Source organism: Rhinolophus hipposideros (assembly GCF_964194185.1).
Source record: "Rhinolophus hipposideros genome assembly, chromosome: 2".
NCBI classification, from domain to species: Eukaryota; Metazoa; Chordata; class Mammalia; order Chiroptera; family Rhinolophidae; genus Rhinolophus; species Rhinolophus hipposideros.
Window position 1 is genome coordinate 3,114,976 of NC_138048.1, and position 24,655 is coordinate 3,139,630.

Here is a 24,655-nt window from a genome sequence, read left to right on the forward strand (position 1 = left end):
ATACCCACAGCATGTGTAACTTCTGATATGAAGCAACATCATCCCCTATGCAGTATTTTTGCAAAAACAGGTGACCCTGAACCTAATTAAGACTTTTAGAGCTAACTTTCAGTTATAGAAATATGAGGATATAGGGACAAATAAATGACACCACAAGTAAGCAAACAGACAAATGTAGAATTGACCAAAGTTCCTCAACAAGTCGATAGTACAAAATGAAAGGATGAGGAGGAAGCTCTTCCCTGGGCTAAATGAGAATGCAGAGATACAACAACTAAAAGTCACACGTGAAACTTGTTTGGGTTCTGATTAAAGAAAAATGGCAAAAATCAGAGAAATTTGAATGTGGAATGGGTATTAGATGATACCAATGTATTATGGAAATTTTTGCAGGCTTGATAATGGCTTCATGCTTATGTAAGAACAATCACCATAATTATAGAGATGTATACAAAAATACATAGAGGTAAAAGGACAATATCTGAGATTTGCTTTTACAAATTACTATCTTCCACCTATGAAAATAAATATAAAAGTGTATTTGTGTTTTATTCGAAACAAAATTACCACATTATATATATAACATTCCCAACTCAAACCAAGCAACTCACAAATGAATGCGTTGGTCAAGAGAGCATTCCATGAAGCAAGTGTACAAACTCAGGAAATACATTGCTGTTACCAGGAAAACAAGCAAAAGTGTGCTTGTCTCACTTGTTGATAGTAAAAAAAACAGCCTCATCTTACTACAGCATAAAGATAACAATAACAATATGACAATTAAAAAAGGAAAATATATTATCTCCTTATAAAGAAACTTCAAGTCTTACTGTCTTCATTTTAGAGATGGAGAAACTGAGACTAAGTGGGTCAGAAAGAATAGGGATTTAAACACAGGCCTATCCCACACTATGGACAGTCTTCCTAAGCAATATTCAATGACTATTTATTCAATAAATATTTGCTATGCACTTTGCAAAACACATGCCTTTTGTATTTTGAGACATCTGTAAGTGCTTTATCAGATCTACTTATTAAACATTATTTAATGTTTATAATGATGAAGAAATGGATCCTATGAAGCACTATGTATATTTTGACTTGTTTAATTGAGGAATTGAACTAATAATTTATGTCAACTCGATTTTTAAACTAACCTTAATGAAGAGAATTGCGGACTGTATTTCCCCAACTAACTACACAAAACTACTATTTACCACTTTTAGATAAATATTTATTTCTGATATTGAGTCTACCCAATTTAGGGACATTAAACACATCCACATCCTTTGAAACAGGGCAAACAGAATATAAATGTCAAGTTTCTTGGATTTCTAACAAGCTACATAAAACAAAACAGTAATGAACATTAACTCTAAAATTTTCAGGCCTTAAGAACTTGTTATTATGTTCTACTGTGGAAAAGAATAAAATTGAGACAGTTGGACAGTTTATTTAATCTTTATTTTCTCAAGTCAGAGGTTGCAGTATTTATACTTTTGAAAGGCACATGCATGGTATTTAAATCATACAGATATTTACTCTCATTTCTCTTTGCTCTGCCTCTGAAGCCCGAGTGTAAGTTAGTTCCTGGGTTATTATGTGTTGGAGGAGAAAAATAAAACTGGAAAAAGGGACTTGAGAAAATTTCACACAGTTCAATCTTTTTTAAAAAGTGTCTATATTCCACCAAATGTCATAATCTATACAGTACTTTGTATCTATGCTTCTCAGTTTTAAATTGTAGTGGTATTTCCATTAAGGAGCATATTTTTGTGTGAAATCTAGGAAAGTATAAGTCATAAAAATAACGAGCAGAATGGTGGTTGCCAGGGCCTGGGAGGGGGGAAACCAGGAGATGTCAGCCAAAGGGCACAGGCTGTAAAAGGAGCAATTGCTGGGGATCTAAGCTACGGCAGGGTGAATATAGCTAATGATACTGCATCATGCACTTGAAAGTGAATAAGAAAGGAGATCTTAAATCTACATTGTTTTACACATTAAGAAATAGGCAATTATCTGAGGAGATAGAGGTGTTAACTAACCTTATTGTAGTAATCATTTTGCAATATATATGGGTATCACATAATCACATTGCACACTTTAAATCAATTCGTTCCCATTTAGCCTTAGCTAAATCTTGGCTAGGTGTTATTAACTCTTCGTATTTTTCTTTTATAGATACACTTTAGACTTAACTTTAATTCTTCCTGAATGTTGCAGACTCTCCTCAGCCAATTTTTAGTTTACCTCCAGTTAGGATGGTTTGACTATTATTTGATTGATTTAATATCCTCCTTTCCTCACTGATGAAGATCTCACTAATGATGTAAAAGTCATCCACAGCACTTACCAGAGAGTGGACAGCTAAAGGCCTAGCTCCCAAAGAAACCGTGTGTGGCAGATGGCAGAGAGGAAGAGAGAAGAGAGGGCTTGAGCCAGCTCTTCATCAGGTATGTTTAGACAAGGGAAGGTAGAAGGATGGAGAAGGGGAGAGAAGAGATCAGCAAAATGGCAATAGAGTAGAAAGTCCAGAAACTGGAAATAAATGCTTTCGTAGTTAATATCCCTCATTTTACAAATGGCCAACGGCCATACGGGATCCTCTGACCTCATGCGATGCCCGTCTCTGACTTGGGTCCCAGTTTGATAAATTTAGAGAAAGATAGTGATTTTTATTAATAAGTCTGAAACGTCGCTTTCTATGGGGTAGGTGAGGTAAAGAGAGAGGTCTTTTGGGTGTGGAAAGACACTGGGGAAGCCCAGTGTGTACGCTGCTCCTGGAACACACACCTTGTTGGTGCCCACGGGGCATGTGCATGTAAGGCTCCTCCCTCCTCACCTTCCTCAGGTCATTGCTCAAATGTCACCTTGAAGAGACCTTCCCTAACCATCCAAAATTGCACCTTTCCTCCCCCCACGCAGTTACCCCCAAATTGCGGTGCTTCCCATCCCCTTTTCTCGTCTCACATTTCTGTAGAGTACTAATTGTTATTGATCTACTATTTATTTACTCCTTATTTCTTTGTCCCTATGAGGGAGGAACTTTTTCTAATTTTCGTGTTTCGCCCCCTATCTTTTCACTCTTATATTTCTAGTATCTAGAACAGTAGCTTTTCAATAAATACATGTTAAATTAATGAATTAATAAGTTTGTGGAAGAAACTGCTAGAGCAAAGTGTGGAATGTGAGAGGGTTATCTCTTCTCGACTATGAAATGTGAAGCACCTGAGTAGCCCCGTTCACCCTCGGTGATAAGGAGTCTCACGGCCCTGGAAGGGATAGGGACTCAAGATGAGGGTGGAACGCGCAGCACAGAGCTTAGTGGTGATACTGGTTTTTGTCCCTGAAAAAGATATATTCAACCAAAACAAAAATATGTGCCTCTCTTCTTGGCTACGCAGCCAGTACTTCTTTCTTCCTGTTTCCAGAGAGTGCAACCCATGCACTACAGACTTGCAGAAGCACTAATAATATGTAGTGTAATTTTTTTAAGGTTGGAAGATGTCCAAAAAAGTAGCTTCCTTCAGGAAAAGGAAGAACTCAGTACGTTACATCAAGTATTAATCACCCAGAAGATGCTATAACTCACTGTGGTATTTACAGAACTGACATTTCCTCCAAGGTCTCCAGGAAGCCACTCATGCAAGCACATGTGGGTTGTGTGTTTTCTCGCTTCATTAATTTCCCTGTTTCCTATGTGGACTAAAATGTCTTCGTTTTATATGATGCAGTTGCATTAAAACTCCAACGCAGCTGCACTATTTCGAAATCCGGAACTGTTAGTCCAGTACTTAAGACTAGAAAATAATTCCTACTTCATAGACTTGTTCTGTTTTCTCTCCAGAAAATACAGGTAGCCCTGATTTGAGTCACCTCAAATAGGGCTTACTGGAGATTTGCCCTGTCCAATGTAGTGGTTACAAGCACTTGTGGCTACTGGAAATGTGGCCAGGCCAAACGGGTGGGCTGGAAGAATAAAATACACCCTAGATTTCAAAGATATTATGAAGAAAAGTAAAATACCTCACTGATAATTTTATGTTGATCACATTTTGAAATATTTATTTAATATTGAATTAAATAAAATACACTGTTAAAATGAATTCTACCCATTTCTTTTTACCTTCTTAATGTGGTTACTAGAAAGTTTAAATGAGATAGCGATTAGTACTCTACAGAAATGTAAGGCGAGAAAAGGGGATGGGAAGCACCGCAATTTGGGGGTGACTGTGTGGGGGGAGGAAAGGTGCAATTTTGGATGGTTAGGGAAGGTCTCTTCAAGGTGACATTTGAGCAATGACCTGAGGAAGGTGAGGAGGGAGGAGCCTTACATGCACATGCCCCGTGGGCACCAACAAGGTGTGTTTTCCAGGAGCAGCGTACACACTGGGCTTCCCCAGTGTCTTTCCACACCCAAAAGACCTCTCTCTTTACCTCACCTACCCCGTAGAAAGCGACGTTTCAGACTTATTAATAAAAATCACTATCTTTCTCTAAATTTATCAAACTGGGACCCAAGTCAGAGACGGGCATCGCATGAGGTCAGAGGATCCCGTATGGCCGTTGGCCATTTGTAAAATGAGGGATATTAACTACGAAAGCATTTATTTCCAGTTTCTGGACTTTCTACTCTATTGCCACTTTGTTGATCTCTTCTCTCCCCTTCTCCATCCTTCTACCTTCCCTTGTCTAAACATACCTGATGAAGAGCTGGCTCAAGCCCTCTCTTCTCTCTTCCTCTCTGCCATCTGCCATACACGGTTTCTTTGGGAGCTAGGCCTTTAGCTGTCCACTCTCTGGTAAGTGCTGTGGATGACTTTTACATCATTAGTGAGATCTTCATCAGTGAGGAAAGGAGGATATTAAATCAATCAAATAATAGTCAAACCATTTTAACTGGAGGTAAACTAAAAATTGGCTGAGGAGAGTCTGCAACATTCAGGAAAAATTAGAGTTAAGTCTAAAGTGTATCTATAAAAGAAAATTACGAAGAGTTAATAACACCTAGCCAAGATTTAGCTAAGGCTAAATGGGAAAGAATTGATTTAAAGAAGGCAAAGAAAAAGCAGACCTCGAGAGCATTGGTTCTGTTTTATAAATTAGTGAGTCACAATAATTTAGGCAATAAATGAATAATTGTGGGATAAGATTAGCTAGGTGTTTCAAGGTTGTTAAAGATCTCAAATTGTACCAATTTAGCAGAGAGTAGGTTCAGCATGTTTTAGTATAGCAATTAGCAACCAGTAAATGAAGCGTAAGTATTCCTATTGGTGTGTGGGTCTCTGCTGTGGAAGAGCATCTCTAACATTTGCTGAGTGAGGATAGAACCCCAGAATGTCTGGATGGGAGGCTTTGGGTTGAAAAGCAGTTTCTTCATATGTAAAATAAAGGTTGGAAGAGTTGAGATCACATTACTTCCACCTGCAAGACCCATGAAGCCTAGCCAGGCTGAGTGGTGCCCAAAGTTGCACAGCTGGTCCATGCCAGACTGGGAATGTAGACATGGTTTCCAGGCTTCTCTTTGGCTGAATCAATTCTGAATTTAAAAAAATTCAGTCAGCTCAATTGTTTGACACAATGTAGATACATAACCCTCTTACCGAGTTTGATTTTTTTGGTCTATTTTAATCAGTTTTCATGCCATGTAAACATAACCTCAGGGATAAAATCAGCTAAAGAAAGAACAAAGCTTGAACACAGTTGTGCTTGGAGCTGGCTGCAGCACTGAGAATACAACCAACGTGACCTTTGGCATTGGCACCAGGGAACATGGGTGCACTGCTTTCAACATGCAGATTAGTGCGAAGGTGACTTGCAAGGAGATCTGACCATGGGAAGCAAAATGTCCATACGTGACAGAGAAGAACACCGCTAACTAACTAAAAATCACTGATGGGTTGAAAATATTTTATCGTGAGTCCAAAGGAGCTGCAGCATTTCCCTGGGCTGTGAGAGTGGAGCATGAACTCATCTGGTAATGACTTAGTGGCTTTGTCACCCTCAGCTATGGAGCGGAACAGTCTACCCGTATACACCCTCTGGGCTCTGATCTTCTAATCAGTACCACAGATTCCAAATCTGTGACCTACTTTCATTTCATCCTCTTTCAGGAAATGGGTCAACATCAGACATTAAAAATATTTTTCTTCCTCCACACTATGAGCCAAATAAAACAGATAAAACTGGAAAAAATATTTGTAACTTATATTCCAAAGGGTTAACATCCCTAGTATACTAAGGGCTTCTAAAACTTGAAAAGTGAAACCTCACTGAGAAAGGGTATCTTATAAACAGTTGGTTTTCAGAAAAAAGTATGTCCCCTAAACATACAAGCGTTCAACCTTATTCATCATAAGAGAAGTACTAAGTAAAAACATAGGGTGATATAAATCCTCTCCTCTCGTATGAGTAAAAATCTAAAATTGTGACAAAATTCTGCATTAGCAAGCCTACAGAAAACAAGCGCTGTCACACATTGCTAGTGAATGCAAAATAGTACAAACTTTATGGATAGGAATTTGGCATCTAGGAGAATTAGAAATGCATTTACCTTTTAAACTGTTTCTAGAAAACTATTCCAAAGAAACACTGGCAAAATGTGAAAAGCTATTAATTTCAAGGTTATTAACTGCAATACCATTCATACTAATTGCAAAGGATAATAAAGAACCCAAATATCCATCAACAGATGACTGGTTGAATAAACTAGGTACTCTGCAGTTAAAAAAGAGAATGAGAAAGATCTTTATGTACTGCTATGAAGTACGGTACAAAATACTGTAAATTTAAAAAGAGTAAAGCAAAGAAGTAGCATATATTAGGTTGATGCAAAAGTAATTGAGGTTTTTGCTATTATTTTTAACCTTTTAAACCGCAATTACTTTTACACCAACATAATAGAGTGCATGCATGTTTGTGTATTTTCTTAGATTTAAAAGTAGAAGGGTGAATTAAAAACCAATCAAAATGGTTGGAAAATTAGGGTAGAGGGGAAGGGATAGAAGCTAGATTTTTTTTTCTTGTTCTATTCTATGGTTTTCATTTTGGAATTTTGTAGATATTTAATTTAATTTTAAAACAAAAATTAAAAGCAAAATGAAATAAGTGAACGTTATTGTATATTGACTTGTGACTCAGCAACACAGAAATTATTTCAAGACTCTTAAAACAGAGTAATTTTTAACTTATTATTCCTAGTAGCATATATCCAAAAAGTAAAAAGAACCACAGTAAAATCTTAAACAGTTTTCAATAATTATATTTTTAGAAATAATATGTATATTATAATTTTTAAAACATGTATTTTAAGCAAGTAAGAAATTATATTAATGTAATAGGGAGATGAAAAGTAGGCGGAAGAAAAATTAAAATACAAATAAAAATTCAAGGCAGTTAAGTAAATTTGAACAGAAAATATTAATATGAATTTACGATATTATTTCTCCTTTAAAACAAATAAAAATATCTAGAAACAATTACTGATGCAGTAGTAATGAAAATCCCTAATGCCCAAATTTTGGTCTGTAAATAAATTTCGCTCTTAGAAAGAACCAAGGCTTCTTGACAAAATGGCTGGATCCAAGTCAGGGTAGAAGAAATAAACAAGATAAGATTGGAACATCTACCCCTACCCCAAAACGAGAAACCTATGAAAGACCACTGGGGTCACGACAAGAATATACAGGAGAAACTTGAAGGGGCTCCGTGTTGTCAAAGATGGAATATGTATATTGATCATCAAAAAGAATGACAGCAGTAGATTGAAACATATCAACTATGTTAAAACCCATTTGTTGACATGATACTTAAAAAATGTTTTTTTCTTGGTTATATGTGGAGGATACTAGGCAAACAACTTACAATTTTGGAAATTAGTAAATAAAAGGAATGAATCTATCATTTATCCTACTGTTTTGTTCAAATGATATCATGGGTACTCAAATAGTTGATATGGAAAATTGTTTCTTTATAGGAGAGTACCAGCTAATAAATACAAAAGGTAGGACAGAGTTAATATACCACTCATTTGTAAGCCCTAATAAATAGGGAAGTAAGCAGTAACCGTAGATGGGAACCAAAGTCATTAGCTAAAATGAGGAACTCTAAAATATAGAGCTTCTCAAATTTAATGTGCATATGAATCACTTGAAGATATTGCCAAATTCTAGAATCTGATTCCGTAGGCCTGGGGTTGAGCCTGAGACCCACATTTATAACAAGCCACAATACGGCATTGATACTGCTGGCCAGAGGGCCAGTCTGAGAAAGAGACAAGCAGCCTCTGACATTGGGAAGCTGGCCTCAGACGATCAGCCGGCCCTTGGTGTCCTTCCACTGAACATGAACAATTTCATAATACATCAGACAAGGTCATTCTGTGACCTGGATGAAGACCAAAACAAGACTACTGCATAATCATGTCTAAATGCAAATAATGCACCCTGCCCGAAGCATAAAACTGACCAACCTCCCCCTCTCCTGGTTATATAAGTGGCCGTTGCTTCTTCACCAGTTGTAGTTTTAGGCTCAATCCAGTCTTCCTTCCTTCTAGGTAAGATTTATTCAAATGCCCAGTTACTTCTGCTTCCTGACAGCATCTAATCTAGAACGAAGACTCAATTCCTTACACACTCCTTAAAATCACCAAACATAAGCCCAAGTCCTATAAGAAGTCCTTTCGGACACCCTCTGAGAGCATTCTCTCACATGGCAACATGTAATAAACGCATCTTGTCTAGTACAGCTTTGTTCTGGTGATCTCTGTTGGAGCAGTAATTCAATAGTGAGGTGGGTCCGCCTGACAGCTGGCTCACTGGTCACTATGCGCTTCCTGCTGCTACGGGGACTCGCAACGCCACCTACACGGCATTCGGCCCAACAAAGATGGACCTGTATTAAGTCTTTAGATTTAACTATCAGTTTACAAGAAATACAAGGGGTAGAGGTATAAATAAAGAACCATATTCAATTCAACCCCGAGATAAACTACCTTTTTTTTTTTCCAACAAGTAAATGACAAAAAAGAAAAAGAAGATGGAGGGGGAATATACAGATTAAAAAAGACTCAATAGTCATATCAATCAAATGCAACATGTAGCCCTTGTTTGTGTCTTAATTTGTATAAACTACTACACAAACTAATAATGATAATGACAAAAAGAGGGAGTACAGGTGGGTATAGATAAAAGCATTGGTCATATTTGATAATTACTGAAGGGTGTATGACAGTTTTTTTGTGTGTGTTTTTTAGTCTCTCTACTCTTAATATGTTTGAAAAGGTCCATAATAAATAATTTTGAAAATATATATATATTTTTTTACCATTTAATTCAATAGCTCATTTTTGAAAGAAGACAAGTTGAATAGAGGAAAATTAAGGACTGTAGCTCAAAATGGCTACCTATTCTAAAGAAATAAACGGTAACAAATTTAAAAAAATCTTCCCACTACTGAAATTGCTTTCAGGCCCATTTTTTTGAGAGTTATTAGAATAGTCACCTATTTCTTTTCTCCTTTTTGTAATCACTAACAGATGTGTCAACTGCATGTGAAGAGGAATAAGGAATTATTATACAGAGTAGGGTGATGGTCTTACAGAAACATTCAGTTTAAATGTTTGATTCTTAAAAAGAAGAAAACATTATTTGAGCAATTAATTACCTGGATCTGTAGCAGATATCAGTGAACCAAAAAACAAACAGTCAGTGAAATGGAAGTCTCCATTTTTCAGCTGGCCAGCATATACCATAGCCTTCACAAAGCCATACATAACTAACCTGTTGAAGAGAAAAATGAAATCTTCAAATATCAAGTTGAATCCTGTGCAAGCCCATACCATCACAAGTGTCACGCACAAATTACACTGTCCTGCCAATTCGTGGCTGTGCTGGCTCTCAGTACACCATCTAAATCTCTTGATTATGAAAGCCACTTTTACCAAACATCACAACTCATTCTCCTGGAAAAAGGTAACAGAACATTTTATAATATCTTTCAGTGAAAACAAGATAAATCTCAAGGATATAAAAAATATTCTATCAAATATGGTATAGCAAACCATGGTCACACACACAGGGCCTGGGTTGACATCTGTAAATGGATTGCTTTTCAGTTTTCATTGTTTTGTTTGCTAGGGATGTCTGAAAAGGGTTGACATTTCTAGTCTGTCACTGCAATGAGAAGGCTGTTGGCCATTCACAGGGCCCCCAGTCAACCAGGCACTTTCCAATGGAGAAGTCTGTACTACTGCGATGTGAGGACACTTCCAAGTGGGTGGGGACACCCTGTTAGGTTAGAGAGCCTGTAACGTCAGCACCCTGTTAGGTTAGAGAGCCTGAAATGCTTGTTTTGATCTTGCAAGGAAAGCTGTTTTGTTTGTTTGTTTCCCCATGAGATTATAATGTTTATAAGCTTACCAAACCTATTCCATGGAAATTATCTGTTTTGATCATCATTTGCCACACTATAGCTTTTAGTGATACTTAGTTATTGAATTGGCTGATTAATTTTGCTAAAATCCTATTAGAGAAAATAGAGATTGGTGAATTGGACCATAGTAAAATCACTATAAGTGATTGTAAGAGTCCTTAGAAACTATGAACTTTCAGACTAAGAGATGAATGTTTAAATATTCACATATATATAGCTTTTTATAAAATTGTTTTAAGGTTGTAAGCATGGCTAAAAAGGCTCGAAGTCAGATATTAAAAATTATAATGTCAAAGAGAATGCAGATGTTTCAAATTCTGTGAAGAAAAAATTCTTTCTGAGAGAATATTTTGAATACACCTGCATTTAAATCCAGGTTTTACCACTCACTAGCTATATGATGTTAGGGCATTAGGAAAACTTTCTGAGCCTCAGTATCCTTATTTATGAAGTAGGAAAAACAGTAATAGTTGGCCCATAGAGTTGTTTTAGGATTACCTGAGATAATACACATTTGGTTTTCGGCACATAATAAATTTTTAGTTCGTTTACTATATTGTCAAAATAGGTAATGTTTATCGACTCTTTCTATTTCTTCACATATTTTAACTTATTTATCTACATGTTGATCCTATAAAGTAGTTATATGTATTTTAGATGAGAAAATTGAACACAGTGTGATCAAGTAACCAGCTCAAGGGGACACAACTATTAACCTGCGAAACCCAGATCTGAATTACAGGGAACCGGCTCCAGAGCCGGGCTTTTAACCACAACAGCATATTCCCTAGATGGATAGTTTTATATTTTACGTTATCTATTATCTCACAGGATACACTCACAATTGCCCCATTAGGTGGTCGCTCTAGGTAGTACAAAGGAGCAGCAATGGAGTTTCCCTAAGAACCTGGAAATACTACTGAGTTAAACCATCGAGACAATAGCTAGTGGGTTTGAGCAGAGAGGTCCAACACTGCTGTGAAGTGTGGCTCCCAGTAGTAGGGGAGGGAGCATCCCAACTAGGTGGAAAGAACTGACCTATCAGAAAGGCTGTGCCACGGAATACAGCTATGGTTACAGGAAGAGACAATCCACCAGGCCTCGGTCGTGGCAGCCCACCCACACTTATCTGGTGAGGGTCTTCCAGTTACCAGGACATGCAGCCTCTTGACAGGTATGGAGTAGCTGCGTTCAGCTTATTTTTTCATTCAACAGACATTTATTATTGAACCCCTACTTTGTGTCAAGCTCGGTGCTTACGATACATCAGTGAAAGAAACCAAAGATCCCTGTGTGCATTTTAGCAAGATGGACAGCAGTAAAAAATAATCATACATTTAAAATAGTTTCCCACATCACTTTCTGAATTGGAATCTACAGGTCTGATCAATCCTGGGCCATTCTGGCTGGTCATGCCATCACCACCGAAATGCTCTCCGACACTAGTCCCTCAGCCTCTTCTGGGGTTAGCCCAGCGTCACCAGTCCTCTCTTACCTGAGCTATGTCTCAGATACTGAGTATTAACAGGCTCTGGAATCGATATAAACTTTATGACCTGTGACTACATTTCTGAATTCTATACCCATTAGTTAATTTTATAGGTTAGGAATCTGAGGCTCAGAATTAAAATGACTTGCCCCACATTGCAAATGTGTCATTTCATCCTCAGTATTTTATGAGTTAGGTTCTTTTTACAAATGAGAAAATTAGGACTCAGAGAGGTTAAGTAACTTGCAACGAGTCACAGAAGTGAGCTTGTGATGGAGCTACATTTGAACCTAAGCAGTTGGATGCCAAAGCCTGCACTATTAACCACCAACTCTATAAAGCTTTTGAATTGCTTGGAAAGCAGGAGAAATACATGTGCATGTACACACACACACACGCACACAGAATTTGTGCCATCTGCCAACCCTGCAAAGACGAGGGGGGAGAGTCCTGTCCTGACGGAGCTGTGGCTCCAGTTAAGGCTTTTACCTCAGCACCCAGTATGGGCTGCTCTGCCCCACGGAGCCCAGTAGCCTGCGAGGCCTGCTGTATGTAGCTGAAGCAGGTGCTCAGCTCTCATGATGTTCTATGACTCCTTAGGTCCATTTAACTTTTCCCACCAGTCTTAAGACTGTTCTTCTGTTCCATTCATGGTTGGGGAGAAGAGGATGAAGGAGTCATGCTGGCTTGTGGGCACTGAAAAATGGGAGATGAGTTGAAGTCCCGCCCAGCTTTGCTGTAGTGGTGACCCGTGTCCAGTTCCTATGTCAGATCTCTTGTACAAGGAACTGTGAAGATTGCTGACTGCCGGCCCTTAACCTTCTCTCCTCTGAAAGAGGTAGAGGGAAAAAAAGCTTTAGAGGAAGGGGGAGGTTGCATCCAATTATTTTACCCCTAAGTGGAAAGAGGAGGCTGGTGAGGGAATGGAATAGGGGTAGGAGGAAGGGAGCAATGAAGGGAGGACTCACGGTCAGGGCCATAAGTGTGTATGTTGAGGTTGGGAAATCCTATGTCACGACATTTGGCCACACAAAATTTTGTTTTTTAACAGCCAACACCAAGACAATCACACCCCCACAGTTTTCTCTACCCCTGGCCTCTCCTCTCCTCTTAGTTACCAACCAACCCTGGAACCTTGATTAATCTCAAGGCATCTATCTGTCAGTGGGTGGAGACTCTCTGGCCCTGAGATTATAAGAAGACTGTGGTAAGAACGGAGGTGTGGGAAGACGGGAGGGAAGAAACATTTGCATATTTGTTGAGCAACTATTCTGTACCAGGCCCACTAGTTGGGCAGCATCATGATTCTTATTTTATAAACAATAAAACCCAGCAATTGATAGAACTGAGATTTAAACACATCTTTCTTTCTACATTTTACTACTGGACACTAAGTAAAAAATTTAAGATATCTTTGCTTTGGCTTCCCAAATTTAAAAAAGCCAATTATGATATTATTAGTTCCTGGTAGAATGTCTTTGACATGATACATAATGGGACAAGTTCCTTAAGGGTTAGGGAGGGCCCAGAAGACTTCCCTTTGAGGCATTTAATTTGGCTGTAAAAGTGTACTGACAGCACCATGTCTTCCATGATTTTCCGGTGAAGCCAGTTCTGTATCTGGCTTCCTGTGGGCCTAGAAGCGGCCACCATATATTTTCAGGAATGAAAAGGCTGCAGAGACGAAGTTGTGATGAAATACATTGTTTTTTAACCATGGCTGGGGTCCAAGGCTCTGGGACTTTGCAACCTTTGGGACACAGTTAAGGGAGTCCACTTCCCACATACTGTACTCCCTGTCGATTTGCCACCTTCCTGGGCTCGCCATCTAGAGGCTTCACTCACCCTTGCATTTCTTCACTAATTCCTGCTCTTAGAGCAACCTGTGCAGTTACCCTCAGGGAATCAAGCTTCCCATCTGTAAAGTATTTCAAGGTTCCTGGAGGAAATGTGATGTAAACCCCAAGCTTGAATATGGAATGGGCGTAAGTTGCAATGCTGACGTGCAGTAAGAGGTAGAGACCTACTGAAAGATAAATGGCATACAAGTGAGAAAAGAACCAGGCATCCTGATGGCGTATCCACTCATGTCTACTATCTGGGAACATGGGGGCTCATTCGGGATGAAAGGGGATCACTTCTGAGAAGACTGAGAAGGGCGATGGAAGCAGTGTGGAACTCAGCCACACTCACTAAGTGACAGCCTCCCTTGCAAAGCTTGTCAGCGTGTGCCAGCATCCCAGGATGTGCAGACCCTAACATTCTCTGAGTAAGCTGAGCTCCTCACCTCTCTGTACTTCCTGGCCATCCCTCTCCTCCTGCTTTCAGAATACCATGCTTAGTGCTCACTGTATGTAATCACTGTTCTCTTGCCTCCATCCCTCTCTCAAATGGTAGCTCCATTGTTCATCCTCATATGTGGTTTGTAAGCTCTTTTCTGTATGTCATCCAGGTCCTAAATTCCACGTGTGCATTCTTTGTATGCCCATCTAACCTGATTAATTGAAAGAAAGACGGCACATCTGGGCAGTTGTGCCTTCTTCTCTCCCTGCTCCAATCTGCATTCTTTGTACCCATTACTCAGCCTTCCTAGATCCAAGGGTTACAAAGATGACTCAGATGTGGCTTCAGTCCTCTCAGAGCTCACAGATGAGGAGAGATAAGAAGCAATGTGTGTAAATAACTGGACTACTAAGTAAAAAATTACAGGTTCGGTAAGAAAGCTGAGATAAAATGATACGGGGTTTGGAGGAGGAAGGGAGAAACATGGTAAGGGGAAGAAGGCACTGGGGCTGAATCTTTATTGCAGATGGGATCAGACATGAGTTGTGATAGGAGAGGGAGCAACAGGGGTGGTCACTGTAGGGAAAAGTTACATGGGCCACCAAGACAAGTGGGTGCTAACACACGAGGTCTGGACAGTGAAATTTGGGTAATCAAGTACTATAAGTTCTTCCAGAGTGCATTGCTATATATTCTAATTCAGTGGTTCTCAAATTTTGTTGCATATTAGAATCACATAGGGAGCTTTGCAAATCATGATGCCGAGGCTTTATCCCATACCAAGTACATCAGAATCTCTGCAGGTGGGACCCAGGCATCGGTATTCTTTAAAGTTCATCCATTGTTCCCATAGGTAGCCAGGACCTAGAACAAGTAGTCCAAATCACCACAGCTTGCCTCTACTGTCCAGACCAATCACCTGGTGATCAGCAAGTCTGGAGAGGTGCCTGAGAGTCTGCATTTCTAGTGAGCTTCCAGGGGGTGCCAGTGCTGCTCGTCCCCGGCTGCACTTTGAGTAGGGGACTCTACTCAAATGAGGACACTCTGGCAAAGAAAAAGCACTCCGCCGTCCGTGTGCATCTAGGCCTGATGGGAAACTCGTCCAGGGGTCCTGAATTCACTTTGAATTCACAAATGGAGCTTGCCTGAGGTGCAACTGCTCCAGATCCCCATGGATAAGCGCCTCATGCCTACTGCATGGCGAGTTGGTCTCTCTGCAGATTTGCAGATGAGAGACAAGGATTACTGAATAGCTTGGGAGAATTCAACATGCTATTACCTCTCAACTGTCACTTGGAGCTCCTTTTAGAAGCAGAAGTGTTGAGAGAGAGAGAGTGGATGAATGTCTCACCTATTGAAACATAAATTTAATGGGGAGCTGCATTAAGCTTGTGTCTGCAGCTCTACAGAGACGTCCTTCTGAGGTACGGAGATCCCTGTTCCCTGACACAGGGAAAGAAGACCTGTGTGATTGCTTTGATCTCATGGAGGCTGGTCATTGAAAAGTCCTACCGAGTTTTCAAAAGTGGTAAAAGGAATTGTCAAGCTTTTCCTTTAAAAAGATTTTTTAAAATACTAGCAGAAATTGCATGTTTGTTAAAGGAATACTGTTCCGGTTAAATAAAACAACAGGTTTCTATACGAAAGACAGTTTGGGGAAGATAATCAATAATGTAAAGATTTTGTAGGATGTCAAATGGACACTTATCTTATTAGGGAGTCCACTCCATGGACGGTGTAGATGCCTGACCCCTGCACTGTACACCTGAAGCTGAAGCTGAATAACAATGAATGTCAACTACAATTTAACACACACACACATATATATATATATATATATATATATATATATATAGTCACAGGCTGTGGGGTACAGCATAAGGAATAGAGTCAGTGGAACTGTAACAGCTACATACGCTGTCAGAGTAGATTGGGGGGGTCATCACTTTGTGAGGGGTGTGAATGTCTAACTATTACATTGTTTTGTACACCTGAAACTAATACAAAAAATAAAAATAATCCAAAAAATAAAATAAAATGCAAACTGGAAAGAAAAAAAAAAGAATATTAAGTTCAATATTCTGATTAGTTTTTAGAATATGCTGTCTGCCTAAATAATATTAAAAAGTAAATATTTATTATATTTTTAATGTGTAATTTTAATTTTAAAACTATGGAAAAATATTAAAGTTATTTTGAAAATATTTTTTCAAAATATTAGTTATTTTTTTTGAAAAAAAAAACAACAGGGTTCTTTGCTTTGGACTGAACTATATCTGTACAAATGTACAATTCAATTTGGACTGAATTGTCTGTACAAATGTGCGTGTGTGCATGCACACGTGCGTGTCTGTGCACACGTATATTATACACAACACACACACACACACACACACACACACATATATACACACATATAATTTTTTATTAACACCAAGTAAGAAAGTGTGTACAAAATATTTCACGGTGTGAAGCTCAACTGGGCTAAAGCAGCAAAGAGGAGCCTGCTGCCCCCTGTGCACAGGCTTTGAGGTCTCACGTCTAAAAGCACATGCAGGACTGCTGCTTCACTGGCTCTCACTCCTCTTGAGAGATGCATAAAAATTGAGGTCCATTCACAAATGAAGTAACTTCCACAGGAGCTCAGAGGCCTGGTATCCAAGACCCCAGAGCCTTTGCTCTGCCACTTTTTCTGACGTGTGAAACTGAAACATTGTTTGGAATCAGTTGTTTATGTGGGGAGAAAAAAACAAAACCTAAAAAATTAGTCAACCCAGAACTCCTATTTAAACACATAGAAACCATGACCCATCTAGCTGAATGGCTTGGCCAGAATCACAAGGAGCCCAGTTGGTAGCAGAGCCAAGACTAAAATGCCAATTTTCTCCTGACGTGATTTCACCCAAACTGGCAGTTTTCACTGATTCTCTGCTGCCTAGGATTTCAGCAAAGAAAAGAAAACATGGGAATTGAATATAACTTGCTTACTTTGTTATTCCCAGAAAAATTCCCCTTCTTTTCTGTATTCCCCAAAAGGGCATGTATATTCTTCAGCTGTACTGTTTGGAACCCCAAAGCCAAGTACTGGCTGCAACAGAATGCAAATTACAAGGAAATGCAACTCCAAGCATTTTCCCCAATAAGATCAACTTGGCAGCAAGCAGCAAGCTCATAAATAATTTAGGTGTTTAAAACATATTCAGCTCAAATTAGAATGTTATACTATTTACTGTTTGATTGATGGCTTTAAAATATATTACCATTATTGGTGACAAGGTAGAATGAACAATTTATCTTCTGAGTGATGAAAATCAAACATGAATTCCTTGCACTGATTCTTCTTTTTCAAACATGCCAATATATTTTTGAAAACTTCTAGATCTAGATTGGAACACTTCAAATGGTCTGCTTTGCTTATGACGCATGTAATACAACTTGTTACTAGAAATTCTTTTATACTTGTAAAGTGAACTTCCTTTGCAATATTTCAAATCATTTTTCAGAACAAATAAGGTGTTCTCATGGGCTTCTCTTCCCGACAGAGTTTACCCACTCATCAAATGCTGAAAAAAATTGCCAAAATGTTTCAGTGAACGAAAAAACAATAAAATATTTACTACTATAAAGTAATTATTCCTTTATAGACCCTGAACTTTGAAATCACTGCTCTTGTTCCCCACCACCCCAGCAACACAACTAAGTATCTGTTAAAAAGGGTCACTTGGTTTGCTAAATCTTGTCACTTCCAAGTGTCCCTGGTATAATATTAACTGACCAGACCCATGGCTAGATGTACATGGGGACAGCCTGACCAATCACCCAGCCATCTGGTCTATCCAACACCAGACAATTGACATAACTTACTCTTCATCTGTGCCCCTACTTCCCCTCTACTAACCCCTAGCCACTTGACGAGTAGACTGGCTTTATTGTATTAGGCATTGAACTGAAATATAGACAGTTCTGTATATCCTCATGTGGTTTGAGTTGAATGGGCTTTGAATCCAGCTATAAGACAGAACCTGGTGGGATGAATCATCTGCAGACAGGGGCCAAGTAAATGGGCCAAAATTTAATAGTTTGATTTCTTACAAACTGTTCCTCTGGAGAACAAAGCCCTTGCTATCATCAAGTGTGATTTCATCTTTAAGAACACAGTGCCTTCTTCTTTATAAAAATGATGTTCAGAGGAAGAAGAATCACGAGTACTTATTAAGCCATAACAGACATTGTTAATTGAGTGCCTGTGGTGTGACCAGTACTCTGCCAGACATTGGGCACAAAATGGAAGAAAGATAATGAGCAGTCTGTCTGGGCATATAGGGAAGTAAACAGACTGTCACAATCTAGTGTGGCAAGCCCCTGCCAATTTCTAGCTCTTTGACCACGGGCAAGTTACCTATCTCACTTTTCCTCAGTTTCCTTGTTCATTAAATGGACAGAATAATAGTCCTCCTTTTGTGTTACTACCAGAGAATCACAGCTGACTTAAGGGGTTCTTTTGTTTTTCTCTCCAAGCTCTCATGTTTGGTGGGAAGCACAAAGGACCATTTAGCATTAATATCTCCCTTAGAGAACCAGTGAGTTCTGAAAGGCTCGATTTGGAGCTCTTAACGGAAGCATTTAATAAGTTGTTTTCAACATAGAAACATACGTTTTCATCTAGTTTCTCTATAGAAAGTTGTGAAAAGCTCATTGGAAAGAGTAATTCTTCACACTGGATCTAGCTATCACCATGATGTGCATCAGAAAGGCCCCCTCTCTGAACACCATTACATCTAATCTCAGGTCCCCCTGAAAAACGGAGGTGAGGGCCAAGCAGAAGATGGCGCAGGCTAGCTTGCCAATAAGTCACAAGTAGCTTAATAGGTTTAGTCATAATGAAAATATTCAAACTAATATCACAAAATTTCCAAAGCCTCGTGAAGTGGCAAGGGAAAATGATAAGAAATAGTACATCTATGGCAAAAGAAGTCATAGAGGGAAAAGAGCCCTGGATCAATGGAAGTATATTCTTGCAGATATTGAGACATACTAATGCCACTGTATTTAACATTGGTCAGATCTCAGCTAAAACAATGTCTTGTTTAAAACACTTCATTTGGAAAATATCTCCTGAGATTCAGAGGGGTTAGAAATATGTTAGATGGGTGAGAGATGTAGGGTTGGGTTTGCTGCCTGAGAGAAGGCGAAGAAGCAACATGGCACCCAGCGTTTAGAACTGAGGGTGACCATGAGGTTGAGAGAAAGAGGATGTAATCTGTATTCCTTCAGAAAGTCAGGGGACAAAAAAGGGGGAGGGTGTGAACTTTACAAAGAGTCAGAGCAACCTATTGAACAACTGTTCAAAGAATGAGATGGGAATGTGCTATTCTGGGAGGTAGTGAGTTTCTTTTCCTGGAGTCATTTCAGCAACCCCTAAGTATTCTACAGACAGGATACCGGTTACTTGAGGGACTGAATTTGGGGGATGGAACTCAATTAATTTTCAGGTGATTTAAAACTATAAAACTTTACAATTTTATAAAAATCTGAAGGGGAAAAAAAGCGAAGACCAAGAGAAGATGGAAAACTTTCTAATTGACAATATTTTCTAGCATTTAGTCAGTTATCAAGGTAAAAATAAAGACAAGTTTGACAGGATGTAAAATCTGGCACCAGGAACTGATGTTATTAAATAGCACTCTCTTCCTAACTTGACAGCACCGTCTTCACAAATGCATAGTTTGGGATTAGAACGTGAACAAATGAAGGTATCCTTGTATCTGTCAAACATCTCACCCTTCCCAGGATACGGGAGGAGGCGTTCACAAACTCATTTAATTCCCCAAGACAGGCGAACAACTCATTTTGCTTTCCCAGATGACTGTAAAATGGATGTCCAACAGGCTGACTACCACATGTGACACCAAGGGACCTGTTTTGGCTTCTAGGATGACCTGCCTCCACCTCAAGCTCACTAGCTCTGATCCTGAACACAGGGTCTTATCCAGAACCCTGGTGTTACTCCAGCATCTCTTTTCTTAGCAAAGGCAGCAACTCCTCCCAGAAAACTGGAGGTCATCTTGGAGACATCCCTACCCCATTACTGTAGTCTACTGTCCCACACACAACCATCACTGCACTGATATTTCACCTCTTGAATTAATTTTAGTTACATCCACTATCCAGTCTAGGCTAACACCACATCTCTGGATATTTCCAAGCCTGCTGAAAAGGGGCTCACTTTTCATCAGTGTGTAGCCAGAATCATTTTAAAACACAATTGACCATGAATCTCCATGCTCAAAATCTTTTCATGACTTCCCATTGCTTTTAAATTAAATGCCAAACACGTGTGGTGGTTAATCCTTTCCAGACCCATTCCTCGTCCTTTCCACCTTGCTCTGTGCCCCAAGAGGCTGACCGATGTGGGCTCCAGCAATGGACTCCCTTAATCCCCTGGCTTTCAGTTAGAGTTGACCAATGTGGGTAAGACGACACTGGCAGGAGATTAGAGTAGGAGAGAAGAGTATCGCTGGGGTGTTTATTCTTTATTCTTTTAGTTCTACCCCTTCAGAGTCCATGATTAACTCTCTTTGTCCTTCAAGCAAAGGTCATAGCTCCACTCAGTTGGTCCTGTCCACACAGCTCCCTCCAGATTCTAGTCCCACTTTAGACAACGGTGCCCCACTAGAGAAACTGGACTACTCTTTATGGATATTATTTGTCCTGCCCACATCTTTTAAATAGTCCTAAAACATCACTCTTTCAAGGGAACTATTTGGACTCTCCTGCAAGAATCATATCTGTCAAATGGAAAGTTTGTAATGCTTATACTTGTGTACAGCACTCACCAGAAGAGTAAATGATTAGTTTGTGTAATTGATTGTCTAATGTCTGTTCTTCCTGCCAAGAGGGCAGGCACCATCTCTGTCTTAGCCATCCCCAGACCCCAAGAGCACCTACATATTGGCATTCAATGGCTATATATGAAGTAAGAAAGTCAGTAAGGGAGGGGCAGAGGGAGAGGTGCAGAGGAAGGCCAAGGTTAGTGACCAGAACGATCCCCGACCGAGGACTCCTACACTGAAAGCCCAAGAAAGGAGGGCAGCATATACTGTCCACTCACTGTCACAGCGAGGCTGGGAAACATATGACATCAAAACATTGCTCGGCAGAATACAGTTCACAAAGAGATTATTTGTCAAAGAAGGTATCTTCAGTGAAATGTATTTTCAAAAGTGAGGTTCCTACTCCAAAGATTAAGTCATTTTCTATCTCACTGCATACCAGCCATCACAGTCCATAGCAACTTGGCTGAATGTGATGTAGGTATTATTTTGAGTTGTTTTCAAAAGAGAAGTGGTGGTTTTTATTCAAGGATCAAATGCCAGTATAGTTTAGAAAAACCACACACTTAATTTCTTGTTCAGTATTATCTGTTAATTATCAGTTCACATCAAAGAGATTACTTACAGGGTGTCATCTCAGACTCCAGACAAGTGGGGAAGAGTGGCTGCCATTGGCCGGGGAGCCTGTGCAGAGCTCAGGCAAGTCTCTCCTGTTAGGAGGTTGTGAGAACCAAGAAGAGAAAGCGCACTGACACACAGCATCCTAAGGGAGTACAAGCTCACAGCTAAAAAATATCAGCCCAGAATGGGGTTTCCAGTTTTAATGCTGGTGGATGAAGGCTGAGGCAGAACAAAGAAAATGAAAACAGACAAGCAAGATGATGACCAAGGGGGAAGTGGTGAGTAAGGGAATGTGCCCAGGCAGAAGGAAGGAGAGAATTCTAGAGGGAAAGTGTAAGAGCCCTTATGTGGCTTTTTTCCTGTTGGTTTGGATGTCCGGGAGGTCTTGGGGAGACAACAGCAATATCTGCACTGACCACAACTGGTGAGACCCAGAATGGGGCAAAGGGGCATGGGCAAGAGATGAGGGCGAGAGGACTGCTCATGAATCACCACCTTTGGCTGCTTCATAATCTGGAGCTCTTAGAGGAAACCCACTCTGGGGCCTCCCAGGATGGGCGTGCCATGGTGGGGCCCCTCCAGAGCATCAGGGATGTCCTTACATAAAACAGCACCTTCTGTCGATACCAGCACTCCTCAGACTCTGAGTGCAGACCAGTCGCTTAGGGACCTTGCTAACATGCAGACTCTGATTCACTGGGTCTGGGGCGGGGCTGGCGATTCTGCATTCTAATACATCCCCAGGTGATATGGATCCTGCTGGTCAGCGGACCACACTTCAGGTAACAGGTCCTAAACCACACACGGCAGTCAGTGTCCTCGTGTCTGGGCCTAGCTTCTCTTGTTCATCCTTCCCCCGCCACTGAGGTTGGAACGTGCCTGCTGGGTGGCAGCTGAGTGCCTCTATCATTGTCAGGATTAGTAACTACCAGTAAGAGATTACACATAAATATTCATACTAGGAGCTTCTCTTGGAAAAATGAAAAGTTCTAGCAATGTTGGACCACTGTTCCCTCGTGGAAACAATTCATCGGCGCTGAGTGGAGGCTGGAGGCCTGCTTCAGACGGGGTGTCTCTCTCCACCTCGCCACAGTCTGAACCGCTCTGACGTCGAGGTGGTCTTGACCTCTTACATCCCGCCTCATCCCTCTTTGCACGTGTGGCTATGGGTTCCGATACATTAGTTTGAACTGAGATGCACCCCATTTGTTTATTGGAGGAGAATTTTGCTTCCAGTAAAGGCTTTTCAGTTGTCAACACATGCTCTATTTTGGAAAGCTATGTCACTGGCCCTGGGGATGGAAACAAGGCCACAAAAAACACACTTCTGGTGCAAGATGGCCCTATCTATCTGCAGATAAGGAAAGCAAAAATGAAGAGTTGAATAACCCATGGCAGGATTAGTGGTCCACACTTCACAATGTGGACACAGTATTAGCAAGTGGTAAGAATTAAGCAGCTAATTTTGCTCAGTCATGACGGAAGGATCCAGATGGTGCTGAAAATTTGAAGCCACAGAAGTGAAGATCAAATAGGTTACAAAGAGTTAAACAGGAGAGAAAAGAATGACTGAAGCTAAAGAAAAAAAGAAGACTGCATCCCACCTGAGCCATTATTAGGAACTGGCAAGTATACAAGCCTCTGACTAGAAAATATTACATTCAGAGAGAACAGTATAAACCTGAAAGGATCCCTTTTTTCCTTCTTGCAGTCTTTGGACATGCAAGCTCACCTACTGGCTTAACTTGCACTGTTTACTTAAAGTTTTCTGTTGTTCTTACATATTTCTCTCCCCCACAGGTAAGATTTTGAGAAGAAACTCAGGGGAAAATGTTTTCCTTGCATAATTCTTTCACGTTTTTGTTGAAACAGTGTCTCTGACACCAGTAGTGTCCACCCAGAGTGAACGTTTCTGTCCTTGTTGTGGAATCAGAGGCTGAACGAAAGGCAGTCGTGTGCCAGCAAGGCGGATCAGCTCAGTCATGTGCCTGCTGCACCAACCCTGAATGCCTCAAGGAGTGACACGTCTGGGTCCTGACAGCTTCCCAGCCCATCCCCACCTCCCCTGTGGACAGGCAGGTTCTGGGTGGTCCTGGAGCCCTTCGTGGAACCCCTACTGGTGACCAGGCCCAGTTCTGCAGCTGCTCACATGGATCACAGCACACACGGGGGGTATCTCATGGACTGAAAATGTCCTTTTCTTCACTCTTTTGTCAACAATTATTAATCATGAATTCCATTCCTTTAGGACCTTGCTTTCTGAGTTTTAAGGTGACAACTGAATACAGGGCAAAGAGCCTTTGACTTGTAGCCAAAAACTCTGGATTTGATTACAAGCACTACTGTTTAGTAGTTGTTTAAACTAGGATCAGTTGGCCTCTCACCTCTCACAATTAGGATACCAATACTAGCCTGAAGAGATGGTATGCTTGTGTACAGTAGGCAGGTCCATATGTGGCTGTTGAATCTTAAACAGATTTTTAAAAATCCGTGCTATTGTGTTCACAGACATTAATTTCTTCATGTGTTCTTCCCATTCCCATTTGCTTCTTTATAGAACACAATACACAATTGCTGAGAGGTTCTAACTGTAGGAATTTATATTCCATGGCAGAGAGAGGGCTCAGCTCTTCCTCATGCAGACAGGTGACCCGCCGCCTCCTGTTCTATGAGATGTTTGGGGCAGGACTTGTAGCTCCCTCAAAGCACCTTCATTCCTGCGGGGCGACATCTAGGCCACACCAGCCCACGGGCACCAAATGCACAGGCATAACATTTGATGATAATAAACTATAAATTTAGACCCGAGTTTTACATGGGGAAAAAAGACTCCTTTCCTTCTGTCTTTAATAAAAATACAGATGAAGCTATGTAACAACAGCATACTTTTTAGCTTTCAAGCAAGCCCTTTCAGAAACTAGAGGGATTAGTTCAAAAGACAGAATTTTGGATCTTCAGCTTATAATTACATTTGCCCTAATTAATCTAGTCATTATTT

General features: G+C 40.2%; 1 protein-coding gene across 2 annotated transcripts in view; it reads right to left on the minus strand.

The window, feature by feature from the left end:
* Positions 1-24,655, minus strand: part of SLC9A9 (solute carrier family 9 member A9) — a 571,800-nt gene that overhangs the window by 412,997 nt on the left and 134,148 nt on the right. For both annotated transcript variants that reach the window (XM_081066979.1, XM_081066980.1), the window contains exon 5: positions 9,664-9,779. In XM_081066979.1, coding sequence (XP_080923105.1) covers positions 9,664-9,779 — 116 coding nt within the window. The remainder of the gene's footprint in view (positions 1-9,663; positions 9,780-24,655) is intronic.